The sequence below is a fragment of the Engraulis encrasicolus genome, chromosome 9 (genome assembly GCF_034702125.1).
Source record: "Engraulis encrasicolus isolate BLACKSEA-1 chromosome 9, IST_EnEncr_1.0, whole genome shotgun sequence".
Lineage (NCBI taxonomy): Eukaryota > Metazoa > Chordata > Actinopteri > Clupeiformes > Engraulidae > Engraulis > Engraulis encrasicolus.
The window spans coordinates 14,584,513-14,603,493 of NC_085865.1; the positions used below are offsets into that span (position 1 = coordinate 14,584,513).

The following is an 18,981-nucleotide window of genomic DNA, read 5'->3' on the forward strand; positions in this document are numbered from 1 at the left end:
CAAACACACGAGATAAGTTGCATTGATAAGCCAAGACCAGTGGTGTAGTCTACGTAGAACCCGAGTATACGGAGTATACCCACTTCTAAATTTCAGGGATTTCAGTATACCCACTTAAAATGTATTGATCCATTGTTTTGAATAGCACAAATATATACAGTATACCCACTTCAAAAAAAGCTCAAATATACAGTATACCCACCATAAAAAAGTAGACTACACCACTGGCCAAGACCCTCATCTTACAATAGAATGTGGTCATACAGTTGCAAAAGAGCCATCAGATCGCTACACACGATACTGGAGGTATCATGTAGAGCAGTGTTTCCCAACCTTTTTCGTCTCGCGTACCCCCTGAGCCTTTTTGTTGTACCACGAGTACCCCCTAACCCATGTTCTACATCTCTTCCTCTATCTCAGTGTGACTATGCTCCATGCATTTGTTGCTATTACTTTTTTCCAAGTACCCCCTGCAGAGTGCTCAAGTACCCCTAGTGGTACACGTACCCCTGGTTGGGAAACACTGATGTAGAGGGCAGATAGCCAACAGGGCATTCATATTTTCCAGCACTGTTTTATCCGAACTCAACATGGAAGTTCGGAACACGGTTCTGGCAATATTGCTCAGTGTGTGCACACGTCTGCTTACCTTGTGGCTGGTGTTAACCGCACGCAAAATTGACATAAAATATGAATGGCAGCGCATTCGTGCTCAAAAAGTGCACGCGTATCCTGCAGCAAGCATGTCTCTGGGCCTTACGTCTGTCTGGGTCAGGTCTTCTGGGAGAAGATCACTCATGCTGCCAGACAACATGACCAATCAGTGAACAGGGGAGGGACGGAGAACAAGCATAGGCGGAACCAGGCAAGAGGGATGATGAGGGGGGCGGTGAGCGATGATTCATGACACGTCACCCTCAAACGTTAGAGATTGGGTAAATCAGATTTCAAACTTCAACTGATTTAGCTCCTATCGCATCAAAGTAATTGGGTCTCAGTTTGGCCTTTCCAGACCTCTTTTCAAATGAAATTGGCATGAGGATATGGTAAGCCCAGGCTAGGTCGGGGTCAGCATTAAATCACCTTGTGGAGGCCATGGCTCAATGGTTAGAGTGCTGGCCTTTACTTGATCAAAGGGTTGCAGGTTAAAATCTTGCCCTTACCAGCACCTTCATCCATGCCAGGTAGCAAGGTACCTAACCCCACATTGCTCCAGGGACTGTAACCAAAATTATACACATTATTTTCTCTCTCTTTATCAAGCACATTCAACTCACTTGATGCCAATGACTCTTAAGTGTGTAATTTTGGATCCTAACGTTTTATATGGTGTGGTGTTGACATAGTCATAGAATTCAATCTTCTGTGTTAAACCAACAGTGCCAAAGCATTTTCAGCATTTATTTTATGTGATTTGAAAATGGCTGGCGTTAATGAGTTATGAGCGTGATGATTGATTGATTGATTGATTAATGTTGTCTATTGGTGGTTGCAGAGGGTTTTTGTTTTTCAAATTAAGACATCATCAACATTGAAATAACATGTTTTGAATGTCAGATGGTTGTGCCAAAACGAAACTGATGGTTGTCCAATATAAATCTGACTTTACATAAGAGGACCGGTGAAAGGGTTCACGTTTGGAGAAAAATGACTTGCACCCAGAGTCACAAACAGGAGAGGAGCTAATGCAGCAGTTACCACAACTGCTTGACTTTTGTCTCCTCAGTTTTCCATTCCCTCTTCCCTTTCCACTTTCTGCCTTTCTCTGCTACAGTCGGAAAACCCATTTTACTTTTCATCTTCACCTCAGTTGTTTTTCTTGCTTTGTGTTACGTTTTATTGTCCCCCTTTCCCATGATCCCTTGGTCTCCTGGTTTCTTGATTCTCCCTAGCCTGGTTGCATAGCAACCACAGACCATAATGAGAGACAGACTTCTTCCTGTCTGTAAGCATACCTCTGTGAATGGCAGTGCTGTCCAAACCAGATCCGCGACGCTGTGTGAAACTATCAGCACCAGAATATATCCGCCACTACGGCCATGTCTGTCTGTCTGTCTGTCTGTCCTCTCTCTCGCTCTCTCGCTCGCTCTCTCTCTCTCTCTCTCTCTCGCTCTCTCGCTCGCTCTCTCTCTCTCTCTCGCTCGCTCTCTCTCTCTCTCTCTCTCTCTCTCTCTCTCTCTCTCTCTCTCTCTCTCTCTTTCTCTCTCTCTCTCTCCTTCTTAAAGAATGCACGTTTCAGGGGTCACTACTGAAATGCGTTGCAGGAAGGAGGTCAGGGAAAGAATGGCATACAGGTTTTTACCTCACAATGGTGAACTCTGTTAATCTCCCGGTTTTAAGTTATGTGCAACATGTAACGTTTTGTCACCCTATGCTTAAATGACTGTTTCTCTGACTGTTGGTCCAAACTGAACAAACACCAAACGGAGACTGTGAATGGGCCTTTTGTTTTGGTCACTGCCCTTGCTCTTTCAACACAGACTATACTGTAGAGAGTGTAGCTTATACATACACGTAGTTGGTCCACCGACAGCCTTCAACTCCCAGCACATATTCTCATCACTCCCATACTCCCTCTTCACATCTTCCCCAGACGCCCTGACACAGCAGTCTCCCCCCTTAAATACCACGGCAGTACGTGCGTGCGTGTAACCAGTCACCTGCAGGTCACATATGGGTCTTGTTGCCATGACTTCACACCCTGTGGTGAGTCATAAATGCCCTACTCTGACTCCCCCGAAACGGACAGGCAAGCACTGACACGCACATGCGCACACACACACACACACACACTACTTTCTACCACTGCAACACACTGCACAGCATCCTTCATCTAGTTGTCATATCAGCTTATCTGCAGTTTTCTCCATAGGGGATATTCCATCATAGTGTCCTAGTTCTTATTGACTTGTGCCACTAATTATGACATATAGGAGCCTTCATTGGGTGTGATGTAAATAATGATGTAATATTGATTTATTTCTCTTTCTTACAGATCATAATGTAGAAAGTAGAAGAATCCAAGACATACTCCCAGGAGTAGACAAACCACAGGTAGGTCCTGTTGCACATCAAATCTTTGCATATCATATTGTATAATCCGTACTATTGGATTACCATTAGAACATGTTGTATCAAGTTTCCTTACACCTCTGTTGTTGTGTCATACACTTCGTGGTTGCAATGCTTTGGGTTACACTATAGGGCTAAGTTTAGCTCACTTAAACCTCTACATAACATCTGTGAAAATTGATGCCTTCTTAGCAAAATCAAAAATATCTTAAATTGATAGTTACGTTGAAATTGAAATGAAGTATCATTTTACCTTAAACATATCCAGATTATTGGAGCTGAGAACCTTTTCATAAATTTGGATAATGCTGATGTTTAAAATGGTCTTGAATGACTTATGTCTTAAGTATTATGTATTAAGTTGTGTATGTGTGTGCGTGCATCTCTCCTGTTAGATTTCCAAAGTGCAGTCTCGTTCGGCTCTGGTGTCCTGGGCTCCCGTAACCGTCTCCAGTGGCCAAGGTGACTCAGGCACCTCCTCCCCCTCCTCCTCCTGTAGCTACGAACTCACGCTCACTGACAAGGGGGCGGATGGGAAGTACCGCCAGGTTTACAGGTAAGTAAGTTCACACACAAGAAAACTATTTCAAGTCTTAAGTTTTTCTTTTGTTTCAGACATGTAAAAGTTTTACCTGACATTATTAGACGGTGATGAAGACAGAAATTACACCATCAAAACATGTTTGAAACAGAAGAGACTTAATTGAATAGTTAACTGTAATGAACACTTACCATACGAATACACGGGCAGAGACCTGAGCAAGTAATTGACTTTGTATTGAGTCGCGCGACAAAAGCGATTCTGGAGACTAGAGGCGATTCGCGCGACTCGACAGTTTGTAGTCCTCGACAGTTTGTAACTCCTGGGAATATTATGCAAATTAGCTATGACGCGGTTCAGTGACCGCAGCCATAGCCAATGGGAATGTTGGAATGTTTGCATTCTGCTTTGAACAGACATACTCTAGTGGCTTCAATTGCTCGTATCGCTCTTGCTGTACAAAAGCGATTCTGTCTCTTGAATCTCGTTGCGGCCGGTCTATTCGCCCAGCAAGGAAATGTGGCACCCTATGAAACGAAGGCGCATGTAGTTCATTCGCATTATGAATTAGTTTGTGAACTTTTATAGTTCATTGAACTAGTTCAGGTACAACACCACGTTCAAGAAGTGCAACTTGCACACTGTGCCCTTTGCTCTCCCCTGGTCATATGTTGGTCAACCTCCGATATCATCAATCATACATGTTTTTTTTTTCACATGACTGAAACCTCAATCACCTGATAAGTTTCTATTTGTGTTACAAAACGTCTACATGTCTACAGCAATCAATACAACTTGTGATTAAGAAACTCCATATGACGTGAGAATTAGCCAGTTCATTTTGCATAATCTGTCTGTCTTTCTGTGTGCAGTGGACAAGAACTGGAGCACCACCTGACGGATTTGAGGCCGGCCACAGACTACCATGTCCGGTAAAGGCATCTCCATGCTTGCACAAAGGCTTCTAACACTTTCCCCCCCTCCTGATTTAAGTTGCTAGGTTACTGACAGAGTTGTGTAAAGTAGAAGTACTCTTACAAATGTAATTGCAACACTAGTGGTATGACATTGCATTTCAGCTATGTAATATCACTCTACTACAGTGTTGTAATTACATTTGTGAGAGTACTTCTACTTTATACAAATCTGGTTACTGATTAGTTATCTGTGGACTCTCTCTCTTTCTTGTGTTTTAGGGTTAGTGCTGTATGTGATACTGTACGGGGTCCGCGCTCTGAGGTCGGTGCGTTTACCACCCACTGCGGCCCTCCGGACACCCCTCTACCCCCCAGACTCTCCCACCGCTCCAGGAGCTCTCTCACCCTTCAGTGGAAGGTACTCATTGGCTTGCATTTGGGTCGATGACGTTTTGGAATACATTTTGACATTAGCAGTAGCACACATCAGGGTAGTGCAACCATAGCAACCATTACCTAAGAAGCACATTTTGTAATTGCAATGTCATTGCAGTACATTATTTACCAATCATCACTAATAAATGAATGGGCTGTAGTTGCACCACCTGACATCTGAGCCCCCAAAAAATGTCATTTAGTTATTAAGGGAGAAGTTTGCTGTTTTGCACTTAATGCCCTGTTTTCAGATCGATAGCCTTGCTCAAATGCTCATCCTCAACCTCATCTTCAAACATGAGGCATTATACTAACTCTCTTTCAACTAATTCACTTTCTCGTGTATTTTACTGAAAGCCTAATATCTCTTTTTGTGAACCCTGTGTAAGCACGTAGTCAACAGTGTAGCAGTCTTAGATTGATCGACTTTTATTGTCCCCAAGGGGTAATTCAAAACTCTTCATGTTTTCTTTTCACTAATCTGGAACTGACAAGAGTTTTCTTCTTGGTTTGCAGCCTCCAGTAGACAACGGGTCAAGGATCACAGGCTACGTACTGGAATGGGATGAAGTGAGTCACACACACACACACACACACACACACACACACACACACACACACACACACACACACACACACACACACACACACACACACACACACACACACACACACACACACACACACACACATGGATGAGGACATTGTAAAATACCATAAAACATACTCTTCAAAAGTATATGTGTTGTGGCTGAAGGTCCATGTTTTGTTTCGGCACAGGGCAGAAAGAATGGCGCTTTTCGGGGGTGCTACTACGGCAACCAGAGGCACTTTAAAGTGACACGTCTCTCACCGGCCACCAGTTTCACATTTCGTCTGGCGGCACTAAATGACATCGGGACCAGGTACGAACGCTTTTCTGCTTTCACGTACACAAGACATGTCTGTGAGGCATATCCTCTTCACTATTTTCCCGATGTGCGCTTATATTTGTTTCCATACATCAATGTGTGCATTGGTTAGCTTAAATAAACATGCTTGACTATTTTGGGAGTGTGTAAATAACAGCCCCCAGTATCTCTTTATGGGCGCGTGTGTGTAGGGACAGAGCTTCTGTACATGTTGCCTTGTAATGGGAACAGGAAACCTAAGGCCCAAAGAAGCCAAGGCCCAGAGAAGGGATACAGCCATGGATGAATGTATAGAGAGAGCTAAGGGTTGGATTTGAACCTCCAACCCTCTGACCTAAAGTCCAGCTCCCTAACCATTACAACCACGTCTGCTCTCCTCCTCCTCCTCCTCCTCCTCCTCCTCCTCATCCTCCAGCGGTTTCAGCCCAGAGGTGTCCTTCCCCACGGCGGGCAGCCAACCCCATCTCCCCCTGGCTCCTCAGCTCCTGAAGGCTGGCAGCAGCTGGCTCACGTTGGAGTGGACGCGCCCCGGAGGCTGTGGGCCGGAGGAGCCCATCACCTACACACTAGAGCTCAAGGACGATGCACAGGTGAGGCCGGCGGCAACCGCACACAAGCCACTAGTTTATTTATTTTAATAAATAAATATTTAAATGTTAATAAGTATATCAAATAAAATATTATAAAAATGTACATAATAAAGTAATAACAATAAATAAATCAATAGCACTAACCCTGCTTGGCCTGGGTACTGTGCATTTCTGCAAGTATTGACCTAAAATTGTTGTTTGCCAGTCGCTTTAGATAAAGGCTTCGGCTAAATGTAATGTAATGGCTCACGCTGTCCCAAACCTCAAGGTTTATGCTGTGCCAGTGTACGGTAAAAAGGTAATGGCATCAGAGCTGTTCTTACTGCTTCGGAAGATGCAGGTAGTAATCCATCTCTCTCTCTCTCTCTCTCTCTCTCTCTCTTTCTCTCTCTCTCTCTCTCTCTCTCTCTCTCTCTCTCTCTCTCTCTCTGTCTCTCTGTCTCTGTCTCTCTCTCTGTCTGTCTCTCTCTCTCTCTCTCTCTCTCTCTCTCTCTCTCTCTCTCTCTCTCTCTCGCTCTCGCTCTCTCTCTCAATCAGGGACTTGACTTCCACGTCAGGTACAATGGTACTGATGTCAGTTGCACAGTGGATGGCCTCAAGCGCAACACGCAGTATAGCCTCAGGGTAAGGCCTGTGTCCATATAAACTATCACACATTCTAGTTCTACTTAGGCTCGGCTTGTCTAGCCTGTTGAAGATTTAAAATGCTAAGGAACTCTCTACAGCTTGTTCAAACCTGTGGTGTGTTTCTCGAAAGTGTAGTTGTTAGCCAGTTAGCAACGTGGGGAAATTGCTTTGAAAACAACAAAGTAGCTAACATAGTTATCAACTATAGTTTTGAGAAATGCACCCCAGGTTTTGAATAGCTGTATGTGCAGTGTATAGGCCTACAATACCTACATTCAATAATTTGTTCCTCTGTTATTACAAGTGATTATTATATTAACTTTTTACATAAAAAATGTACTGGCGTATGACCTGAAAGACCATGGGGAGACTCATAAATAATTAAATGTTGCATTTGGCAACTCCACTTATCAATAAAGCGTCATGAACTTGAAAGTCAATTTTCTTTAAGCCATCTGGGCTCAGGATGTTTGTCTTAAATATTTTTTAATAAGAGGAGTATTGTTACTTGAGTTCTTTCTCTTTAAGGGGCGTTCATGGTGCACTGTTTTATTTGGCAAACTCTTCCCCCATTTGATTATCTGAAGCAGGGCAAAATGCAACTGGGGACCTATAGAGTTGCAGAGTGCAGAGTTGTATAAGGTAGAAGTAGTACTCTTAATAACAAATGTAATGACAACACTTGTGATATGTTATTACATTGTACAACTTTGTAATATCACACTGCTAGTGTTGTAATTACATGTGTAAGAGTACTCCTACCTCTACTGAATCCAACTCTGCCATTGTGATTTTGGCTAATTTGCTCGTCTTGTTGCCCTTTGTCGCCCTCTGCAGCTCACCGCCTGCAGTGCAGAGTGGAAGATTGGTCCGAGTCCAGTGCTGGTGTGCAAGACAATCCCCGAGCAGCCAGAAGCTCCTACAAGCCTCAGTGTGAGAGACATCAGCTCACACAGCGTCTGTGCTGCATGGCGTAAGTGGAACTTAATTCTCCTGACATTTTAAACACCAACTTGACCTTTTGTGTAATTCACAATCTCGCTCATTTGCCCACATTGAACTTCTCTCTTGAGGAGGCGATAAAGGCTCATCTTATCTTATCTCTCGTCTTAGCTGGGCCGTCTCTGTTTGCCTGGAATTTAATATTTATGGGAAGTTTTCTGCCATTTTCCCTCATGTTCTAGAACCACCGCAGGACGATGGCGGCTCCGGGGGACTGACTTACATCCTGGAGATCTTGGAGGACGAGACTCAAGGTTGAGTATGATTTGAATTGATGTTCTTGTTTGAGTTTGTGGACACATACAGGATTAGTCTTGGGTTTTCAGTTTCAGATTATGTTAAAGAAAAATCTGTTTTAAATTAACCAGCTTTTGACCAATCCAGTCACCAAAATCCTCATGCACTTTTTTGGTAATCCTGCAAACTGACTGACTACCAGTCCAAAAACAGAGGTTTAAAAATGTTGAGTATCAAAAATCTGTAATCTCCAATATGATCCCTTTAAAATGTATTGAAGCGTGTGTTTGTGATTGTATGTCTGCCTGTGCCCAAACAGAAGCCCCCTGGGTGGAGATGTACAGTGGGCCTGGCCTGGAGCACGTGTGTGGAGACCTGAGGCCAACCACCAGCTACTCACTGCGAGTCCACTGCCTTGGTGCTGGAGGTCAGAGCCAGGTAATCCCAGTAGCCTGCTGCACTAGCCGTTTCATTCCCAATGCACGGGTCTACTTGCCAGAAATGAATATACTGTTAGGAAATGAAAAAAAAAATTCAGCAGGGCTCTAAATCAGGGTTTCCCAAACTGGGGTGCGTGCACCCCTGGGGGTGCGCGGCCTGCCCCAAGGTGGTGCGCGAGCTGAATAGAGCAGTGGCTGAGATGTGTTTTTTACACAGTATTAAGTAAGTTTTTAATTGTTTGATGAATTGTATGCTGGAAGGGTCCATCTGAAGTGTAATTTATTACTCCTAGACTTGTCATGCAACAAGTTCCATTGCAATGAAGGCAGAAAAAGCATTAGGTCTATTGGAAAAGAGGATTCCCAAAATTACTGCATAATGTGCGCGTGTGCAACATTCGCTTAGGGGGTGCGCTAACCACATTGAAATGCACCAGGGGGTGCGCAAGGGAAAAAGTTTGGGAACCACTGGTCTAAATGAACACTAGCCAAACGACCAAATGGTGGTGAAATTTCAGTTTGGCTGGTAGAAAAGAATAACTTACTAGCCACTTTGACCCATTAGTGTGGCTGGTGTTGAAAAAAGTGAATTTTGGGCCCTGAATGTCACTAATACATTTGAATTAGTGGATGAAGCATTAAAACTGAAGGGGTCATCCACATTTTGTCACAGATTGACTTAAACCAGACTTAAACATGTTTCTGAATGCTGTACGCAGTAGAGTGATTGACTTCACTTTTACAGCCAGGGCTGAAGGATTAGAAAAAACATGTCTTTTGTATTAAAACGGCTTATTATGTTGCTTGTTCATCACGTGAAAGTACATTAGAAGTAGAGTGCTAATTTTGTGTTGACTTTTCTTTCAGCACTCTCCGATCCTGTCTGTTCGAACCCTGTGCCTTCCTCCAGCTCAGTGTCAAGCCCCGAGAATAGTGGGCAGTGTCAAACACAAGGAGGTGAACTTGGAATGGGGTGAGTCATTAGCCAGGACGAGCCCTCCTAGTGGCGCAACACCTTTGGCGTTGTGACTAGTCAGGTCAAGAGCAATGCAAGTACTTTCTGAGTTCCTGAAAATACGGGAACTCCTTTCACTTAATCAGGAAGCAAACAACCATAAGCAAACCAAGGGAGAAGGGTCAACCATGCCGTTTGGGAAATTATAATTGTTATGCTCTTGGTCAGACTAAGTCTCGAAGAGATTTGAACGTCGATGATAATCAGGCTAGTGAGTCATTGCTTTTCACAGCATCTTGATGAATCATGCTATTGGGCAGTTGTCATTTTATTCTGGGAAGTTGGTATTTGATGAATTTGTATTGGTATTTGTTGATGATTGCTAATGACCGATAAAAGCGGGGTCTGGAGATTACCAGGAAGTTAGTCAGGAGTTGAATAAGGACGATCAAAATGTGATTGTCCATCTCTTCATCGTCTGACTCTCTCACAGCCTCAAGCATAGCATGCTGTGGAATTGCATTAGATTTTCTGGAGAAACTTTGACTTCACATGGACATTGATGACTCCAGTAGACATTGCTTCTTTTGCTGGTTGAAATAACTTTAACCACAACCTCTCCCCCTGCATATACACATCACCACCACAGAGACAGACAGACAGACAGACAGACAGACAGACAGACAGACAGACAGACAGACAGACAGACAGACAGACAGACAGACAGACAGACAGACAGACAGACAGACAGACAGACAGACAGACAGACAGACAGACAGACAGACAGAGACTTTCTTTCTTTCTCTCTTTCTTTCTTTTTTTCTTTTCCTCAAGGGGAAATTTGTTCTCACCACAGGGGTGCCGTTGCAGCAGAGCCTGCATCTGTCCCCCTCTTCAGATTTGTATTAAGTTAGAAGTAAAAGTTCTCTTCTAAGTAATCACAACACTACGACGATGAGACCATGTAATACCATACCACTAGTATTGTAATTACATTTGTAAGAATACTTCTACGTACTTTATACAGCTCTCCACCACCTGATGCATTCTCTTCTCTGGTTACTTGCTGAACAGATCCACCCGTATGTGAGGGAGCCGGCCCCGCTGAGCAGTTCACCGTGGAGAAGTGCGTTGTGGAGGGGAGAGTGGCTACGGAAGAGAGCCAGGCGGAGAGCCAGGAAGAGGAGGAGCAGGAGAGCCAGCCGCCCCAGCAGCCTCAGCCGCCCCCAGAGAGCCAGTGGCAGGCGGCAGAGGTGGTTTACCGCGGCCAGGCCACCGAGTGCACCGTGGGCAGCCTCCTCCCCGGGGCCACGTACACATTCCGCGTGCGCGCCACCAGCAATGGCGGGGTGGGTCATGGTGGATATTTATTATGACTGTCATTGTTACTGTTGTACTATTGTTTTTTTATATTTATGTATTGTTGTATTGTCCCTTATACAAGGTTTACAAGGTTGAGTATGTAGATCGGGCTAAATATAATACATTTCTGATTGGCAGAGGTATGTTCTATGTATGATTAAAAGAAGAGATATCCCACAATATGTACAATAGGTCACTGCCAACAGTCAATCAATCTGCCAAAACTGCAGCCATTAAAACTCCCCCCTCACACCAATGTAAATCAACAGTCTATTCCATCCAGCTCAAGAATAAGCAGTGGACGCAATAAATTTAAAGTCGAGGGCTCCTCCTGCTGCTGCTGCTGTGGTCCTGGTAAAAGTTAATTTGAAGCCGGGCCATCTACTGCAGGGGCTGAGTGGGACGAGCAGTGTTGCCGCATGGAAAATGCAGAATCATTTTACCAAAACCTCAACATTAGCATATTTGCGGCCTTTTTGGGAGGAAATTATACAAAACCCAAATTGCTGTTTCAAGGCATCTAATTGAACTGAATGACAACTCTGAAATTAGCGACACGGCAGGGGAGGATGTTGGTTTTCATTTTGCGATGTCTTCAAATGTCAGTTCATATTGTCAGTTCATATTTCAAATGTCAGTTCACTTGTCAGTTTGACAATTTTATACTTCCTTTCCTTCTATTAAGACGTATACAATGACATGGAAAAGATGGATGCATTTATTAGTGTGGATTACAAGGCAATTGCTGAAATTATACTATTCAGCTATGGACTTTTAATAAAAGCATTAGCCATTTGTACACTGACATCAGAAGAGTTCTGTTCTGAAGTGAATCAGGGTAAACATCTTCTGGTTTCAGGCTTTCGTACAGGAAAAATGTGCCGTGAATGCATATGCCCCTTACAGACATACCAGATGCAACTTCAACTGCTTTGAACTTTGATCTCACAGGAAAAGTAAAAAGTCAGCTTAAACCAGGATTGCTCTGCTCCCAGTTGTTTTGCGCAATGTTTCAGGTGAAAAGCCATCTTCAGACATGTGCATAAAAAAAACGAGAGTTGACAAATCCTGGTTGAAGCACACTTTTTAACTATTTTACCTTGTCATTTGGTTGTCCTGCTTCCAGGTGATTTTAGATGTGTGGGCTTTAACCTACTCCTTCACAGGAGAAGGCCCCATTTGGGCTGGGGCATGTGGCCCTCTGGTAAAGGCGTCCAATAGCAGTGACTGTTGAAGAAGAAGTAAAAGCTGGTGATGGGTTAATATTCTGACTCGTCTTGTGTCTTGACAGGATGGTCCCTACTCAGAGTCCCTCACTGTCATCACGGCAGCGGGACCCCCTGGGCAATGTGGCAAACCCACCGTTACCGTCACCTCCCACACCAGTGCAGTCGTAAGCTGGGAGGTATGTATTGGGACTTTAACATCCTGCATTTACATGTTCATTCTTAGCCAGCCTGGCACTGGGATTAGCCTCTCTCAAGATTGGTATTCCACTTGAACTGCATAAGGGAATTGTGTGTCCTAAATTTTTATTATCTCAAACAAACCATGCGTAATTCAAAAGTGTGTAAAATTGACGAAATCGCTACATAATTACCAAATGGCCATACTGTACATTTCCCCAAAAGAGAAGGAATTGGTGTCCTTCTTTATCGGAACTGCCTATTACACAGTCATGACTCGGATAAGATATTGGTCCCTTTCTGTGTTTAGCTAGAAGATGAAGACGTGGTCACTGTTGTTTTCTGGGTTGTGAGATTGAAGATTATTCACTGTGCTGCTTCAGACCCATTTCCTAACCAGTTCTAATCAAGTCAGCTGTTCAATAGCATGTGAAAATTATCATACTGTATGGCCATACAAGTAAACCGGAAGAGCAAGAATGACTATCCCATTACGACTTAACAGGTCTAAAAATGTAACAGAACTGTCAATGCTTTCAAATGCAAATATACATGACACATCGGCAGTCATGGTTAACCGGTTAGGGCGTGAGACTTGTTGCCCAAATGTTGCCAGGTTGCTGGTTCGACTCCCGACCCAACCTGAGAACAAAAAGGCAGCAGATTTTTAAAGAAAGATACTGCTGTTGATATTATGAATAAGGTCCCACCTTTAAACTGTTTAGTATGTATTGATGTCAAAAAAACTCATTTAATCTATTTATTTATATGGTTGTTGGTTTTGTAAATGTGATGTGAATATTCTCTATCTGTATTGGCCATGATATAGCCATACACAGTCAATCCGGAAAGTATTCACAGCGCTTCACTTTTTCCGCATTTTATGAAATCCTTTAATGAAATCCTATGGAGAGTATCATGATCTGCTTCTGTAGTCACAGTGCATGTTGACATGCATGCTTCTTTAGGTGTAATTCAGATTTCCAATGTTGACTGCATTCTTACATCCCCTAACGATGTCAGTCGCACTACCATGGTTGACTAGCCAGATGATGCATTTTTTTTTGTAAAATTCACTTGTTTACCACCACACATGCTTAACACCATCTAAAGCAAATTGGTTTATTATGGTCTCATCAGACCACACGACATGGTTCCAGTGATCCATATCCTTGGTCTGTTAATCTCTCTTGAGACCAATATAAAAAAAAAATCTTAAGATGGCGTCAAGGATGTGTGGTGGTAAACAAGTGAGTTTTACAAAAAATGTGCATCATCTGGCTAGTCAACCATGGATGGAACCACAGAATCTACGTACGTAGATGCTGCTGAGGGATATTATGAATGTCAGTGCATGAAACAAGATGGTGCTGCTTCAAACCCTTCTCCTCACCCGTCTCTGTCTCTCTACCAATGCAGAGCTGTGACGAGAGCTCCGGAGCAGACGTGACGGAGTATCGACTGGCATGGGGTCGTGACCCCGACGCCCTGGAAATGGTGTACAGCGGCACGGACACCTTCTGGCACGTCTCCGACCTGGAGGCAGCCACGGAGTACTGTTGCAGGTTACAGGTGCGCCTCAAGTGTTGACTTTGACTTCTAACGGTTCAGGACCCAGTTTCTTGAAACCGTCGTTACTAACAAGGTAGCAACTTACAGTAGTAGGTTGCCAATTAGGAAATGGCAACAACACTGTCAAGAAATGTACCCCACTTTTTATGACTCTTCTCTCTTGCATTTAATCAGCCATGTTTTGCAGACTCCATAAAGCTGGCCTACTAATGCAACTATTTAGATGGGCAAGGAATAGGATGGAGACATATTTAACCCATTGACGCCTAAGGCACCTGCAAAACAGGGTGCTGAATGCCTGAGCCCTTTTTAAGAAAAGCTGCCCTCAGCCTATAAAAACATAAATATCTCAGCTTCTGAAGCACATAAAAATATGCACTCAGTTGCATTTAAACGCTAAGGCCCACATCTTTCATTAGAATGTGTTCATTCATCTCAAACAAACAGATTTTCAATAAAGTTGTCTCAAATCTCATGAGCCTGAATGTTGCGTAATGCAGCTCCAGGCGCCAGGGCCAATGTTGCGCAACGCAACATCAGGCATCAATGGGTTAAAAGCATTTACTATACATTGATTAAGTGAGTGCAGTAAAACAGTTCAATACCTACCATAGTGGAGACGGGTGCTCTTTGTTACTCAGTGAATGTAGTGATGTGATTTGTAGTGGGATATTCTGTCCTATTCAGCTCTACTGTATACAATGTGTAGCTCCAGAACCCCCTTGATATAACCCAAGCTGTCATTAGCTGTGCACCAGACCTTCCCATACACACAGTAGGACATATTAAACCTACAAAAAAGTTGTTAATACCCACCAGATAGGAATGGCTTACAGAAGCCCCAGTTCCTGACACACCCCCCGAAAATCTTTCAAGCCAAGAACCACCCGCTTGCTCCACCAAGACGTCCACCAACTCTTTCCCTCGTCCTCCATCCTACAGGCGGCCAATGAGGATGGGGCAGGCCCTCACAGTGAGCTGGTCACCTGCGTGACGCCCGCAGCTGCCCCCAGTGCCGTGCCAGGCCTCTCCCTCGTGGAACACGACCCTGCCAATGCCGACCAGTACCCGCCCTCCACATGCCTGCCGCTGGCCTGGGAGGAGCCCTGCTCCAACGGGGCTGACATCACCTCCTACTCTCTGGTCATGGGGGACCAGTCGCTTGCTGTGGGCAATGTGACCAGTTACGTGTTGACTGGCCTGCAGCCCAACACAGAATACAGGTATGTGCTCAATGGAGTGTGTTGGAAATACGGGACATATTTTAAATGCTGAAATGTTGGGATCTACTGGTGGGGTAATGAATACTATTGTTGGAAAGCTGTTTTTTGGTACATAAGTTTTTGTTTGGATGGGTTTTTTTTTTTTTTTTTTGGACACCACTCTGAAAGGGACTGAGAGAAGTGTCCGTGAAAATTATTGTCCATCATGGTCATATTCTTTAAAGAGTTTAGTTCCAATCTTGAAACACAATCATTGTCCAAGAAGCTTCACCAGTTTTTGAATGAACTGCATGATGGCCCTCAGCAAATCTGATTCTGCCTCTGGTGTTTCTTTTTGTCGGTTGGTCTTTTATTTGTCAACCTTCAGGTAGCAACTCTGATTCTGAATCTGATGTGATTTTGTTTGTTTTGTTTGTCGCTTTGGATAAAAGCTCAAGTCACTTTGGATAAACGTGTCAGCTAAGTTTAGTGTAATGTAATGTTTCTTTGTTTCTCTGGTTGGTCCTCTGGTCTCGGCAGCCTTCAGATTCAAGCGGAGAATGAGATGGGTCCTGGCCCTTTGTGTGAGCCGCTGGTGTTGAGGACCCGGCCGCTGCCCCCTGCCCCACCCCACCTGGAGTGTGCTGCTGTGGGACCGCAGAGCCTGAAGCTGCGCTGGGGGGAGAGCAGCAGCAGCAGCAGCAACAGAGTTCAGGATGGGGAGGACATCTTGTACACCCTGCAGATGGAGGACAAGAACCAGAGGTAAGGAGTCCTGTCACCAAAGATTTTCCAGGTTATAACAACATACCGAACAGGTGATGTCAGCAACGGGATGGAATGTTTCATCAACCCCTGCACTACCAACCCTTGCACTTCGGGTCTCCTAAGAAGGCGTGGCCGTAACGGCATAACTGTCAATCATTGAAAACCACCGCTAGTATCAACCAATCCCGTTTCACTTGCTCTCATTCGAGACGCTCTGAGAGGACTCCCTCTCAGCTGTCTGTGCGGCCCCTTGAACCCTTTCAAAGGGAAATGGCCATTTAAAATTAAAAGTAGCAGTTTTGACAAGATAAAAGATTTAGTCGTGAGCGATCCGGAGTTCTTCCCTTGTGCCCATTCAACATTGCTAAAATGTTTGACCAAAATATTACAAAATTGTCAATGCTAGTGGTACAGGCACTGAAGCTTGAAGATTACATCTTTTTGAAAAATGAAGCTTGAAAAAGTGTTTTAAGTGTGTTTTAGCTTAAATTGTACAATTGGAGTTTCTGTGTTGTGCTTATTGGGATGATGAATTGACAATAAAGTAGCCTATACTTTGACTGTGATTTGCCCTTGGGACTGGAAGTATCTGGGTGTGTTTTTCCATCTCCACCTAGTCCTAAAACTTTCCCTCCTCTTGACGTGCCCCTGATGCGTCATGCCCTTTGTCACTCTGCCTTGTCTTGATTGATTAATTTATCTCAGATGTTACAAGAGAGAGATCAACAGCCTCAAATAATAAAAACAAAAACAAATAGTGTCAATAGGGGAAAACCCACATAACTGAAAAGGAGTGGGAATAAGCATAGCTAATTAAATCCCACCCGTGAACATTCAAATATAATGCATAATACATACTCCATGTAATGGAAAACTAACTTGTCACTACAGGTTTGTCGCCATCTACCACGGGCCGAGCCACACCTTCAGGGTTCAGCGGCTGAGCGAGTCGAGCCAATACAGCTTCCGCATCCAGGCGGTGAGCGAGGCTGGCGACGGGCCCTTCTCCGACACCCTCAGCTTGTGCACATCCAAGTCTGTGCCCCCAACTCTCAAAGGTCAGTAGGTTTAGAAAGACAGATGCTGAGGCACTCAAGGTTGCAGTTTTTTTTACTTTTTTATTTGGCTACAATGCCGGAGATCTGTTTGCATGTCTTTATCCAGACTTAAAAACAAAGTTGCATGAGAAATAATGGCAAAGGTCATGCCATTCCAGTTAGTCGTACCATTTTTAAGTGTACTGAGCTAAAAAAAAAAAAAAATTCAACTACTATACATGCTTAAGAAATGTGAAGAAATAATCCTACTGACATGCTAACCAAATACTTAGCATACTTCTGATGGTTTCTCCATCAGAATTGGCATAGGGGCCTACGTTCTAACTGACTTGCTTTGGACCAGCCAGTGTTCCCCTGCAATACTGTAAATTCGTTTAACAGCATCAAAGCTGTTACTGCAGTGGAGAGGGTTAAGAGCTATAAATTCCTAGGAGTCAACATCAAGGAGGATCTCAGCTGGTCTCATCACACCAATTGCTTCACTAAGACGGCTAGACAGCGACTTTTTTTTCTGAGACGGCTGCACAGATATGGAATGGAGAGTAGGATACTGGCCAACTTCTATCGCTGTACAATAGAAAGCATTTTAACTGGTAATTTCACAGCCTGGTATGGTAACACCACTGCCCAAGATAGGAGAGACCTCCAACGAGTCATCAAATCTGCTCAAAGGACAATCCAATCAGATCTACCTAACATCCAGGATCTTTACAACCAGCGGTGTCTGAGGAGGGCCAAACGAATCATAGCTGATCCATACCACCCCAGCTACACACACTTCACCCTTCTACCATCTGCCCGGAGATACAGGTGCTTACGTGCTCACACCAGCCGACTCAGGGACAGCTTCTTCCCTCAATGTATCAGACTGTTGAATACAAAATCACCAACATAGGAAGAAATCCACTCATCACATCTCCCCTTTCTCCAACCCGCCATTTTTTCAACTTTTTAAATATATATTTTTTCTTTTTTAACATTCTTTTTTAACATTCTTTTTAACCTTTTTTTGGGACTCCCAGAGCAGGGAAGCTTTTCATTGTATATATATGTTTCATATATATACACATGACAAATAAAATATCTTGTATCTTGTATCTTGTAAATGTCTGTGGTTAGAAGCATTTTCTTTTTATGGAACTTTTGTCCACATAGGCACTTCAAAATGGCAAAAAAATATTGCAAATTGCAAATATTTAATTGTTTAGCACAAGGCATTTTACCTAACAAATCCTACAATAATAATAAAGTATGTCAAGATAAAAAGAGTGTATTTGTGTGTATGTGTATACTCATGTATGTCTGCATGTTTGTGTGTATGTGTATACTCATGTATGGCTGCGTGTTTGTGTGTATGTACATGTGTACAGCCCCTCGAGTGTCCCAGCTGGATGGGAATGCGTGTGAGGTCAGTTGGGAGGCTGTTCCACCCATGCGAGGGGACCGCATCACCTACACCCTTCAGGTCCTCGGTGGCCGAGACACTGAGTACAAACAGGTCAGCATCTCTCTCTCTGGTCTATTAAAATCTACTCTTTACTGAAGTGTTGGCGCAGCCCTTGATCATTAATGGGATGGAAGGCGACTCCTTGTGCTTTTTCTGTTGGTAGACATTTTTTATTTCTTTTTTTTTTAACTTTAACTTTAAAATGATCATTAAATCAAATGTATTTATCTGTAGTTCAAGAGAGTCCTTGTGCACAAGCCCTCAGTAATGCAGGTGCAGGTGTGAGGCAGGAGAAGGTGAATCAATGAACAAAATTCAAGAGACACCGCACATTGCTTACTTTTCTTTACTTTATTTTTCGGAGCGAACAACGCGTTTCACCCAATGCGTCATCAGGTTCGCTCTATCTGTATTTATCTGTAGGTCATGCTATTCAGCC

At 43.7% G+C, this 18,981-nt stretch overlaps 1 protein-coding gene across 1 annotated transcript in view; it reads left to right on the plus strand.

Annotated features, from left to right (window-relative positions):
• fndc3bb (fibronectin type III domain containing 3Bb) overlaps positions 1-18,981 on the plus strand; it is a 67,510-nt gene that overhangs the window by 42,408 nt on the left and 6,121 nt on the right. Inside the window, exons 7-25 of the mRNA XM_063206624.1 lie at positions 2,996-3,054; positions 3,468-3,628; positions 4,486-4,545; positions 4,810-4,948; positions 5,482-5,535; positions 5,746-5,870; positions 6,292-6,466; positions 7,004-7,090; positions 7,931-8,066; positions 8,278-8,349; positions 8,652-8,770; positions 9,640-9,745; positions 10,802-11,076; positions 12,381-12,494; positions 13,915-14,067; positions 15,010-15,290; positions 15,810-16,034; positions 16,929-17,095; positions 18,466-18,593. Coding sequence (XP_063062694.1) covers positions 2,996-3,054; positions 3,468-3,628; positions 4,486-4,545; positions 4,810-4,948; positions 5,482-5,535; positions 5,746-5,870; positions 6,292-6,466; positions 7,004-7,090; positions 7,931-8,066; positions 8,278-8,349; positions 8,652-8,770; positions 9,640-9,745; positions 10,802-11,076; positions 12,381-12,494; positions 13,915-14,067; positions 15,010-15,290; positions 15,810-16,034; positions 16,929-17,095; positions 18,466-18,593 — 2,636 coding nt within the window. The remainder of the gene's footprint in view (positions 1-2,995; positions 3,055-3,467; positions 3,629-4,485; positions 4,546-4,809; positions 4,949-5,481; positions 5,536-5,745; positions 5,871-6,291; positions 6,467-7,003; positions 7,091-7,930; positions 8,067-8,277; positions 8,350-8,651; positions 8,771-9,639; positions 9,746-10,801; positions 11,077-12,380; positions 12,495-13,914; positions 14,068-15,009; positions 15,291-15,809; positions 16,035-16,928; positions 17,096-18,465; positions 18,594-18,981) is intronic.